The sequence below is a fragment of the Microcebus murinus genome, chromosome 10 (genome assembly GCF_040939455.1).
Source record: "Microcebus murinus isolate Inina chromosome 10, M.murinus_Inina_mat1.0, whole genome shotgun sequence".
NCBI classification, from domain to species: domain Eukaryota; kingdom Metazoa; phylum Chordata; class Mammalia; order Primates; family Cheirogaleidae; genus Microcebus; species Microcebus murinus.
The window spans coordinates 19,762,875-19,775,776 of record NC_134113.1 but is presented as its reverse complement, the minus strand read 5'-3'; the positions used below and the strand labels follow the sequence as shown (position 1 = coordinate 19,775,776).

Sequence of the window (12,902 nt, the reverse complement as noted above, 5' to 3'; positions counted from 1 at the left end):
GGGATCAAAAACAATAAAGGCTTGGCCGGGCGCAGTGGCTCACGCCTGTAATCCTAGCACTCTGGGAGGCCGAGGTGGGTGGATTGCTCGAGGTCAGGAGTTCGAAACCAGCCTAAGCAAGAGCGAGACCTCGTCTCTACTATAAATAGAAAGAAATTAATTGGCCAACTAATATATATATAGAAAAAATTAGCTGGGCATGGTGGCACATGCCTATAGTCCCAGCCACTCGGGAGACTGAGGCAATAGGATTGCTTGAGCCCAGCATACTTTACTACACAAATTCACATAGTACTTTGATATATTTTATTTATTTACCCATCAAAGCCAGTAGATACTGATTATCTTCATATTATTAGTAAAGATACTGGCTCTCAATAAGGTTTAGTAACTTAAGCCAACTTTTAAACATCTAGAAATAGCAAAATCCAGTTGAGGTTGCTGTGAGCTAGGCTGACGCCACGGCACTCACTCTAGCCTGGGCAATAAAGCGAGACTCCGTCTCAAAAAAAAATCAAAACAGGCTAAATTCTCAATTTCAGTAAAGATGCAGCAAAGCTGTACACAGTTTTATGAAAGTTGGGTTCTTCAGAATAGACTGCCTTAGGGCTGGCAATCTCACAGACTGTCAGCAGACATCTTAAGAGCTCACACGTAATAAGGTCATAGCTGGATGGTCAAAGGGGAAGTGTCCCATCCTCTTTCTCTGCTATCCTTCGGTGGAGCTCTAGGGTATCACATGGCTGAGACTAAATACTATTTCCATTGAAAGGAATCTGAAGGTGGAATGGATGTTGAAAAAACTTTCGCATGATATATATGAAGATTACTAACATTTTACAAACTTAAAAAAAAAGCAAAAAATGACTTAGAGCTATAACTGGAAAATGAATTTTTGTTTTATATTTATTTGTATTAGTAAATGATGCTTATGCATATCTGGCAAGGATGTCTATTACAACTAAAAAATAACTACACTATGGCAAACCTTAACGAAAAACTAAAGCAAGTTCATGATGTCTCCCTTAGAATTAGGTAAGAGTGTAATCACCGTGTTTACCACCAGTAAGAACATCATTTATATATGCGGGACAAGAGTGTGGTGTAAAGCAACACTCACTGACACACAATCCACTGTGCTGCTCTGCACACTCCAGAGGCCACCAAGAGATGCTGCAGCAGAGATGGGCAATTGTGAGCAGTAAAAACCAAGAGAGTTGTAGCAAACAGAAGTAACAGATGCTACAGGGTTCAAAAAGTTCTTTCTTAATCTGAGAGTTTAAATAGTAACAATATAAAAATACCTTGAGTGACAAAGTCTCAAATAACTTTAGAGGCATAATTTAAATGATCTTGAGCAAACTGTATGAACTCTTCAATTTAGTTCAAATGTATTAATCTTCTCTAAGTAGATTCAGGTCAACAAATGAAAAAGTATAAATAACAATATTCTTATATAATCAAACAGGACTATACTTAAGAATATTTTTCTAAGATAGCAACAAACTGACTTAAAGTTGAGGTGTTTCTTCTCTTAATATTTTTGAGGAACCAGATACCTTCAACATTCAGTCTCTACAACTAGGATATTTAAAGGAATCAATAATTAGCTATGAGAAACTGATCTTAATTAAAATAGTAACAAATACAGAAAAAAATATAATTCACATATAATCGCATTTAACATCTATATAATACTTTACTACACAAATTCACATAGTACTTTGATATATTTAATTTATTTCCCCATCAAAGCCAGTGGATACTGATTATCTTCATATTATTAGTAAATATACTGGCTCTCAATAAGGTTTAGTAACTTAAGCCAACTTTTAAACATCTAGAAATAGCAAAATCCAGCCATATACCAGAACAGGGATCCTTAAATTATACCAAATTGCCTCTCAGTTTATGAAAAAAGTGTTACCGATATTATGTTTATTCATATAAGTTTACAAACCTTATCACTTTATTATAAGAATTATTTATTCAAAAATAGTTATACTAGCTGGAAACCAGTATAACCTACAATTAGTTTATTATTCCAACACTTACTAGGAATAGTAGTAACGACTTCTCCAACCTGTAATCTGTACAAAATTGTGGTTTTTCCTGCTCCATCTAATCCCAGAATTAAAATCCTCATTTCCCGAGTTCCAAACAGACTGGAAAAAATACTTGAGAAAAAGCCACCTAAAAAATAATAAAAGGAAAAACTTATTCAACATTATTTTGTGAACTAGGACCATAAAACATTTAACCTTGCCCTTTGAAAGCTATATACCAAATTAAATAATACTACATTTTCCTGGATGCATAGGTGCATATTTTTTTTCTCCCAATGAAATATATCATTCAACATCAAACAAGTGATTAAGGATGCTACTATGTCCTAAATAATGTGTCATGCAGGTTCATAAGATATACTAAACAATAACAGAAAATGGCCACATGCCCTGGGGGAGCTCAATTACTAATCAAGATAATAGGATACCTTAGCATGATCTCCTCACTACTCCTAAAAACCAAAGGACCAGTCAGGATAATGGAACAGTGATGTCCTCAAACAGGAAAAGCAATTGTTATACAGTAGCAGTACCACCATAACTACCTTCAATCAGAGAGTTCTCCACTAAGCAATAGCACAAGAAACTGAAACACAGAAGCCAAAAATAACAAAAACTATTTTTGATGGAAAATGCATTTAAAAAAATCAAAAAGCTACATCGGATGCATCACAAAATATTCTAGAAAGCTTCCTGTACACAAGGTAGTATAAAAGCACTTGTGGCACAGTCCCTTTCCCATCAAAAGCTGTTAGGAAAGACTAAAAGAAAGTTACATTAACAATATGAAAGCAGTTGACAAAAGAAGTGATGCCACACTGTTATTTAACAAAGAGATGGCAAGAGTTGGCACAATTAAGAGCTGTGAGTCTGGAAAACCGAACACACCACGGGCTAGAGAACCTTGAGAACGTTAAATAGAACGGGTGTAACTTGACAAAGTCCTTTCTACCATATACAGGTAGAAAAGAGGAGGTGGAAAACAAAACCGAAGAGGCTCATGGAAGACTGAACAGCCTTTGTGATAAGGGAGCAGGAACTATATCCCCCAGAAAACAGTGGAGGGATTTAAGCAAGCAGAACTGGCATCTTCATTTGGAAGACGGTAAACAAGTTAAAGAATTTGCACCTTCATTTAGGCTCTAAACGGGTGGGGACATAACAATCAGCAGTACAAGAACTGAGGTCATTCACTGACTAGAAATACACTCCCCACCTCCTTCTTCATCGTATTCTATTATCTACCTGAAAACCTACAGCAGATAAGCAGGCAAATGCCAAGTTGGCTATAAAACATTATAAGCAACATCATCCCTCGGATTTTTCCAACTAGTCCCAGCGCTCTAGGAGAGAGAGAATCAAGCTTCCACTATGTGGCCAGAGCTCATCTTTCACCCGAGAATCCTCAGCGAACCTGCGACTGACACGTTGCCAGGCTTCCCAAGACCAACTGTGCAGGGCAAGTGGGGCTGGGGATGAGGGAAAAGTTCATAATCAGGGGAAAGGACTTGGGGCCGGGCTCTGTGGGCCCGCTTAGCTCTTTGGTCCCCTAACCCCGCGGGGATGAGGGGGAAAGGAGCGAGGGCGGAAGCAAATGCGTGAGGCCAGGTCCACCCCCACAGGTAAAAATCTAAGATGCGTCAAGCACTCAGCGCCCCGCCCTCTGACAACCTGGCTACTCTGGGCTTCCCAGGCCGGACCCTCTCCTCCTCCCCACCCCCGCCCTCGGCCGCGGCCGCTTCGAGCGCGCCCGGGCGCCCTTCTCGGACCCCTCACCCATGATGAACCGCCTGTCCGCCCTCGCTGATCCTCAGAGACAGGCCCCGGCCTCGGCAGCGATTCCTGTTCAAGCCCCTGCGCCGCCACCTCCGTTCGCCTTGGCCTGGGGCTGCGGTTCCCAGGTTGCTTCCCAGCAAGCCTGCTCTGCCAGCAACTTCCACGTCGGACTCCGGCGGGGGCGGGCCCGAGGGGCCGCCGCGACTGCGCGCCGGAACAGCGGTCTGAGCGTCTGCGTCGCCGCTTTCGACCCACGGTCCTCGCGCGCTCGGTGTAGATACTGTGGACGCCAGCAGAGAAAAAAAATTCAAGGAACGGAAATATCTCCTGATTCTGTTTTCCTGGACAGTAGTTTCTGAAATAGGTAAATTTGAGTTTTCATTTTAAATTCTGACACCAAAAAGTGGTGAATCCGCCAAACAGGAATGCGAGTCGAGTGTCGATGAGACGGCCCGGCTGGATGCTGGCTCGGGCTGCGGCAGTGCGGAGGATGTATGCTTGTCCCCTAGAGTGCCTGCTGGGGTGGCCCGCCACTCCCCAGGTGCTTTCTCCCGGAAGAAAAGGGACTGCGTAATAATAATAGGAAGATCCCCGCGCCACCAATGCGGAGCTGCCTTACACCCGAGGCCACTAGCCGAGGTTTTTGCCGTCGCGGTGGTCTGCAGGGCCAGCGTTAGAGCACTCCCACCTTTCTTCCAGCTGACTGAGCACTTGACCACCTTTCTGGGATTGTCATTGTGGACTGGCAGGTCCCCATCGCGGAGACCTGGGACTTGTTCCTTCCAGGAGCGTGGGTTGGAAGTAACGCAGGTTTTGACAGGGAAGTGTGTTGAGAGGAGGAAGGAAGCACACCTGAAGATGTCGAGAAGAGTTTCCCCTGGAAACCCTTTATTTTTTATTTTTTTAAAGGTTGAGCGTGTGTGCCTTAAAACATCCTAAAGGTACACAGAAAAGTAAACCTGTCCCTAACTCCCAGTGCCCTGGAGCTCGCCAGATGTAACCACTGTTAACACTCTTAGGTTTCCTTCCAGATACTATCTTTGCATATTATGTTTTTATTTATGGTAGAGATTTTCATCCATGGAACAGAAGTTTATGAACTGCCTTTTTAAGTTTGTTTTTAATTGTGTTTGAGAATTTTTCCAACTTTATTGAGGTATAATTGACAAATAAAAATTGTGTATATTTTACATTGTAAAACGTGATGTTTTGATATATGTATACATTGTGCAATAATATCACAGTCAAGCTAATTAACATATCCATCACTTCACTTAGTCATATATATTTTATATGTTTTTGTGTGTGTGTGTGTGGTAAAAACACTTAAAATCTCTCGGCAGTTTTCAAGTGTATACAATATATTAACTATAGTCACCATGCTGTACAGTAGATCTCCAGAACTTATTCAGCCTAACTGGAACGTTGTACCCTTTAACCAACATTTCCCCAACCCTCATCCACACCCCCAGGCCCTGGCAATCACCATTCTACTACCTACTTCTATGAGTTCCACTTTTTTCAATTCTACATGTGAGGGCCTGGTGTGGTGGCTTGCACCTGTAATCCCAGCATTTGGGGAGGACAAGGTGAGAGGATCGCTGGAGCCCAGGAGTTTGAGGCTGCAATGAGTTTTGATTGGGTGAGATCCCCATTACTAAAAAAAAAAAAATATGCAAGACATGGTGAAGAAAAAAAATTTTTTAAATACAAAAAAATAGCCCGGTTTGCGAACTCACACCTGTAATCCTAGCACTCTGGGAGGCCAAAGCGGGTGGATCGTTTGAGCTGAGGAGTTCGAGAGGAGCCTGAGCAAGAGCAAGGCCCTGTCGCTACTAAAAATAGAAAAAAATTAATTAGCCAACTAAAAATATATAGAAAAAATTAGCCGCGCATGGTGGGGCATGCCTGTAGTCCCAGCTACTGGGACTGAGACAGGAGGATCACTTGAGCCTAGGAGTTTGAGGTTGCTGTGAGCTAGGCTGGTGCCATGGCACTCTAGTCTGGGCAACAGAGTGAGACTCTGTCTCAAAATAAAAATAAAATAAAATACAAAAAAATAAAAAGTGAGATAATGAAGTATTTGTGTTTCTGTTTCTGGCTTATTTTGTCAGGTTTTAGTATGAAACTGTCAGTTCTTGGCACACTCATGGTGGAAGAATGACCAGACCCGCCAAAGTTAGACAAGCACGAAAATGAGGTTTATTGAGGAGAGAAAGATAGGACTATAGGTCAAGAGCAAGATAAAGGCTTACAGAGCTTACAGAGCATGGTACGGATGGTACAGATGATGATCAGACCCATCATCACAGCAGGGCAAGCAAAAGTTAGGGAAAAGAGAGAGGTTGGCTATGGTCTGCATCTTGTTTTATGGTGTCCGGATAGGGACCTCCTGGTGGTTCAAAGGTCACCACAGAACCACTTTGATTGGATGTTTGAAAGTCACATGACCTGATCTTAAGTATGCATGTGGGCATACTAGGATATGGGATATTCTAGGGATGTGGGATATTCTAGGTCACTTACCGGACTTTATGGTACCCATGTTGCTTGGCCTGTAGGCTATAGAGTCCTCTGCATTCTTTGGCAGTGGGCGTGCCAAGTTCTGATTGGTAGATTCATAGGGTATTCCCTCCTCCCTGGAGAATTAGTGTGGGACAGGACCAAGATGGGGACAATAGCACCCACTTTTGTCTCTAGGAGACCGGGAATCCCTTACTATCTACCTAATAATTTCACTTAGCATAAATTCATTCATGTTGTCGCAAATGACAAGATTTTCTTCTCTTTCTTTTAACAGCCCAGATCTTCCCAAGAAGATTCTTCTTTTTTAAAGGTGGAATAATATTCCCTTTGTTCCACCACCACGCCCAGCTAATTTTTTAATTTTTTGTAGAATCAGGGTCTCTGTTGCCTAGGTTAGTCTCAAACTCATGGCCTCAAGCAATCCGTCCCCCTTGTCCTCCCAAACTGTTGGGATTACAGGCATGAACCACCACACACGGACTTCAAAATTTATTATTTTTCAAAACTTTGGGCTGGGCAAGGTGGCTCACATCTGTAATCCTAGCACTCTGGGAGGCCAAGGCAGGAGGACTGCTTGAGGTCAGGAGTGCAAGACAAGCCAGAGCAAAAGTGAGACCCTGTCTCTACTAAAAATAGAAAAATTTAACCAGGTGTGGTGGTGCATGCCTGTAGTCCCAGCTACTCAAGAGGCTGAGGTGGGAAGATCACTTGAGTCCAAAAGTTTAGAGGTTGTGATGAGCTCTGATGATACCACTACAACAGAGAGAGACCCTGTCTCAAAACAAACAAACAAAAAAAGTGTTGAGACATTAAATAAAAAAAGATTTCATGAGCTAACACATGAAATATTTAGGATAGTTCTCAACACATAATATGCATTAACAGTTTTATTAAAGTCTTGGGACAAATTTATAATTAAAAAAGCCATAAATAGCAAAGAAAAATTTAGCTAATCTTAATTGATTATTGCATTTCATCTCTACCTAAATCTTGCTTCTCTTAATTTAGAAGACTAAAGCAAATTTCCTACTTTTATAGGAACACAAATGCATAAAGTTCATGTTACGGTGTTTAAAAATCAGATAACAATAAAAAAATTAAAAAACTCAGATAACAAAGCTGCCATTTCCTGCTTATTTTCTGATGCTAACTAATGGCAGCCATTACTCCATAGGAAAGGTACATATCTTTAGAGCAGTGTTGCTTTTCAAAATATAGTCATTCCTATTAATATTGACTGGTACTACAGATTCCTGCTTATTAAAAAGAAGTCTTGGCAGGGCAGGGTTGCTCACGCCTGTAATCCTAGCACTCTAGGAAGCCAAAACAGCAGGATTGCTTGAGCTCAGGAGTTTGAGACCAACCTGAGCAAGAACCAGACCCCATCTCTACTAAAAATAGAACAATTAGCCAGGCATGGTGGCACATGCTTGTAGTCCTAGCTACCCAGGAAACTGAGACAGAAAAATTGCTTGAGTTCAGGAGTTTGAGGTTGTTATGAGCTAGGCAGACGCCAGAGCACTCTAGCTCAGGAAATAGAGTGAGACTCTGTCTAAAAAAAAAAAAAAAAAAAAAAAAAAAAAAAAAAAAAAAAAGTCTTTGAGAAAGTAAATTAATAAATTAATAGAGTTATGGTAGAATTAAAATTAAATATTTAGATTGTAAATCTTTGGAGTATTGTCCTTCAGGCAACCATATAGAAACGATCTCACCTGTTAAGAGTCTGCTCAAATGTCATTCTATTTAAAATTGCAACCTACCCTACATCCCTCTTATCCTGATTTTTTTCTTGTTTCCACCCTTAGGACTCTGCTCAATATATCCTGGTTTTTTTAATGCAGTGTCTCACCAAACATATTATAATTTACTTATTGTGGTTATTTTTTGTCTTACATTCACTAGAATGTAAGATCTATGAATACAAGTGGTTTTTCTATTTTGTTCACTATTTTGTTTTGGCACATAGGCACTAAACAAATATTTGTTAAGTTACAAAATAAGTTTTTGAGGCCAATTTCATAAATACTAGCTTAATTCTTAACTTAAACATAGATTCTGCAATATTATTAAGTAGTCATAACTTAACCACTTGTCCTCATTTGACAGAAGGGAAACTATCTCCAAGTTATTATATATGAAGAGAAACCACCAGGTGGCAGTGTTGCTTCAGACTAATTCTTATTAAATTCAGGTCAATTGGCTAACTTACTAGGTTGGTCCAAAGTAATTGCGGTTTTAACTTTGTTGAAATTTGCCATTTGATATTGGAATACATTCTTAAATAAATGTGGTTATGTTATATATCATTTTAATGTGCATTTCTTGCTTTATGTTTTTTTGCTGATGACTTATTACTTGCTGTTTATTTTATACTTATTTTAGATTATGGAAATAATGTTACACAAAAAGCAAATTAGAGCGATTTTCTTATCGAGCTCATACTGGGTTGAAGCAGCAGAGACAACTGGCAACATCAACAACACATTTGGCCCAGGAACTGCTAATGAACATGCAGTGCACTGCTGGTTCAAGAAGTTTTGCAAAGGAGATGAGAACCTTGAAGATGAGGAGCATGGTGGCCAGCCATTGGCAGTTGACAACAACCAGTTGAAATCAATCATCAAAGCTGATCCTCTTGCAACCACACAAGAAGTTGCCAAAGGACTCATTATGGACCATTCTACAGTTGTTCATCATTTGAGGCAAATTGAAAAGGTGAAAAAGTTCAATAAATGGGTGCCTCATCAGCTGACCAAAAAATCAAAATAATTGTCATTTTGAAGTGTTATCTTCTCTTCTTGTATGAAACAATGAACCATTTCTCGATAAGATTATGACATGCGATGAAAAGTGGATTTTCTACGAAAATTGGCAATGACCAGCTCAGTGGTTGGACCGAGGAGAAGCTCCAAAGCACTTTCCAAAGCCAAATTTGCACCAAAAGAAGGTCATGGTCACTGTTTGGTGATGTCTTTTGCAGGTCTGATCCACTACGGCTTTCTGAATCCCTGGGAAACACCTGAGAAGTGAACTCAGCAAATCAATAAGATGCACAAAAAAACTGCAAGGCCTGCAAGCTGGCACTGGTCAACAGAAAGGGCCCAGTTTTTCTCCACAACAACACCCAACCACACGTCACACAGCCAATACTTCAAAAGTTGAACGAATGAGACCATGAAGTTTTGTCTCATCCGCCATATTCACCAGGCCTTTCGCCAACCAACTGCCATTTCTTCGAGCATCTCAACAACTTTTTTGCAGGGAAAATGCTTCCACAATCAGCAAGATGCAGAAAATGCTTTCCAAGAGTTCATCGAAACCCACAGTAAGGATTTTTATGCTACAGGAATATACAAACTTATTTCTCATTGACAAAAATGTGTTGATTGTAATGGTTCCTATTTTGATTAATAAAGATGTGTTTGAGCCTAGTTATAATGATTTAAAATTCACAGTCTGAAACCACAATTACTTTTATGCCAACGTGTAACAAAATACCTTAGACTGAGTCATTTATAGTCAATAGAAATTTATTTCTTATAGTTCTGGAGACTGGGAAGTCCAAAATCAAGGTGCCCACAGATTCAGTGTCTGGTAAGTACTGATCGCTGCTTCCAAGATGACATCTCTTGGTCCATCCTTACATGGTGGAAGGGGAAAGGGTGGAAGGGAAAAAGGCACTAGAACACTCCCTTAATCTCTTTAATAAGAGCATTAATCAATTCATGAGGGAAGAGCCCTCATGTCCTAATCCCTTCCCAAAAGGCCCTGCTTCTAAATATTACCATATTGAGCATGGTAGTCCTCCCTTGTCCAGGGTTTCAGTTAGCCAAGTTCAACTGCGGTCCAAAAATATTAAATGGAAAATTCCAGCAGGATGCAGTGGCTCATACCTGTAATCACAATGACTGGGGAGTCTGAAGTGGAAGTATCACTTGAGGCAGGAGTTCAAGACCAGCCTGGTCAACATACCAAGACCTCGTCTCTAAAAAAATTAGCCAGCTATGGTAACACATGCCTGTAGTCCCAGCTACTCAGGAGGCTGAGGCAGGAGGATCTCTTGAGCAAGAGGATTTTGAGGCTGCAGTGAGCTATTATCATGCCACTGTCCTCTAGTTTGGATTACAGAGTGAGAACCCATCTGTAAAAAATTTAAAAAAGAGAAAAAGGGGAAAAAAACAGAAATAAACAATTCATATGTTTTAAATCATATGATGTTCTAGTAGCATGATAAAGTCCTGTGCTGTCCTGTCTCTTTTTTTTGTTTAGAAGTTACTTGTCCCAGAAGTGACAGAACTTAGATTTAAGCCTTAGTCTATCTAACTCTGAAGCCCATACCATCAACCATATCTCTTAAATTTTCTTTTATGGTGTGCTGGTTTTTTCAACTATGAATTGAAGATATGCATTTAGATCACAAAGGTCTCTTTGGATACCAACATGGAAGTTTCGTTATATGAACTGAGCCAACATGGCAGATATGCAGGAGAGATCTACCACTTTAGTAATGGCGTCAATGTCCAGGAATCAACCTCCTCCCACCAGATCTACCATAAGAAGATTTATTCAGCCCTTATCAGTTGAGAGGCTGATGCTGCAGGTGCATGCGCCAGATAAAGACGACTACAGAAGCTGGCAGTTTGAACAGTTGATATTGAATGGGTACATACAGCAGTTCCTAAATCTGGGTGTTAATATTAAATTACTTGTTATATAATTTTTACAGGAATTTTAACTACCCAGCTATGCATTAACTACAATGACCATTTATATAGTTGATCAAATTTTGTAAGATATCTGTCAGCTGTTGTTTTTGAGGTTAGCTAATACATTTTAAAAAGTGAACACTCACATAATAAAATATACTACAGTAGGATTTTGAAAATGGAGTTAAAAAAAAAAAAACCAACCTGGTTATTGGAATATTTGCTGTAACTGTTGCACTAACAGGAAAAAGAAATTAGGTAACATTTATGATGTAGAGGCCAAGAAAGTCCCCTCCGCCCTTTGAAAGTTCTTTAAAAATCAACTGGCAAAAGGCAGATTTATCAGAGAAAAGGCATACAAATTAATTTTGTGTGTATGCACAGGAGCCTTTAGAATGAAAACGCAAAGATACAGGGTAAATTATCCATTTTTATGCTAAGGTTTAACAGTGTGGACAGACATGTATAAATATGAATGGACAAAAGGAGTATAATCTATTACTAATAGACTGAGTGGGTAAAACCAGCAAGGCCTGTCTGTCTAGCTTTTTCTTGGCTTCTCTGAGTATGTTTTTTTCCTGGGTATGAGGCAGGACCCTCTCTGGAATTGGAGGATCTTATGACCTACAGTCAAACGAAGTAGGTCAGATCATTTTTTATGGCCAGTTCTTACACAGAAAGGTAGAGGGAAAGCTAGAGTAATATTTTTAAGGTTGTATGGGAAAAAGGGATTCTGATTTCTATGACACACCTTGCAGATGAGATATTCTAGTTTCTGTGGCCAGTCTCAGGGAAGAATGGGATTCAGAAGGGGGGAGCAGGAGAAAGAGAAAAACTTTTCCTTCTGAGGACTTCATTTTGGGGTATTATTTTCTGAATCCCAACAATGAACATAATGGTTATGATTCAGATGACTAAGCCAGCTTGTATTACGTGTAGCTTAGAATGCAAAGATGCTGGAGCTTTATTTAAAAGCAAAAAAAAAAAAGTAACCAACCAACAACTTCGAGCTGCACCATCAGTCCTATTGACTTCCCAGTGATTAAAAATGGATTGTTATGAAGAAAAACACCTGATCAACCATTTCTTCAGCCTGCTTTTCTTTCAAGTTCCTGTTCTCAATCTCCAATTATGTACTAGAGGGTTCTTTATGAATATTTGCTCTAACTCCACATGTCTAAAACCAAACATATCTTTTTGATAAACAGTAAAACACCCCGTCTCTACTATAAATAGAAAGAAATTAATTGGCCAACTAATATATATACAAAAAATTAGCCAGGCATGGTGGCACATGCCTGTAATCCCAGCTACTTGGGAGACTGAGGCAGCAGGATTGCTTGAGCCCAGGAGTTTGAGGTTGCTGTGAGCTAGGCTGATGCCACGGCACTCACTGTAGCCTGGGCAACAAAGCGAGGCTCTGTCTCAAAAAAAAAACAAAACAGTAAAACAAATAAAATTCCAAAAATCTGGTTTGTTCTTCTAATTTCCTTGTTACTCTGATGAATGATCTAAATTCTACCTCTCCTTACCATCTCTGGGTTACTGCAGAGGGCTTTTCTTTGGCCCCACAGTGGCCAAACCTATTCATTCATCCTTTATTTTTTACTCTTTTTTTTTTTTTTTTTTGAGACAGAGCCTTGCTTCATTGCCCAGGCTAGAGTGAGTGCTGTGGCATCAGCCTAGCTCACAGCAACCTCAAACTCCTGGGCTCAAGCGATCCTCCTGCCTCAGCCTCCTGAGTAGCTGGGATACAGGCATGCGCCACCATACCTGGCTAATTTTTTCTATATGTATTAGTTGGTCAATTAATTTCTTTCTATTTATA

At 40.0% G+C, this 12,902-nt stretch overlaps 1 protein-coding gene across 4 annotated transcripts in view; it reads right to left on the bottom strand.

Moving 5' to 3' along the window:
* ARL1 (ARF like GTPase 1) overlaps positions 1-4,382 on the bottom strand; it is a 31,945-nt gene extending 27,563 nt beyond the window's left edge. For 3 of the 4 annotated variants that reach the window (XR_012921395.1, XR_012921396.1, XM_076007079.1), the window contains exons 1-2: positions 3,843-4,382; positions 2,056-2,193 (exon numbers count right to left, since the gene is read on the bottom strand). Coding sequence is in view for 2 of the 4 variants with exons in the window: in XM_076007079.1 (XP_075863194.1) it covers positions 2,056-2,193; positions 3,843-3,846 (142 nt within the window). In the remaining 2 variants the exon portion in view is untranslated. The remainder of the gene's footprint in view (positions 1-2,055; positions 2,194-3,842) is intronic. The other variant, XM_076007078.1, reaches the window with a different exon arrangement.
* Positions 4,383-12,902: the final 8,520 nt, after the last annotated feature.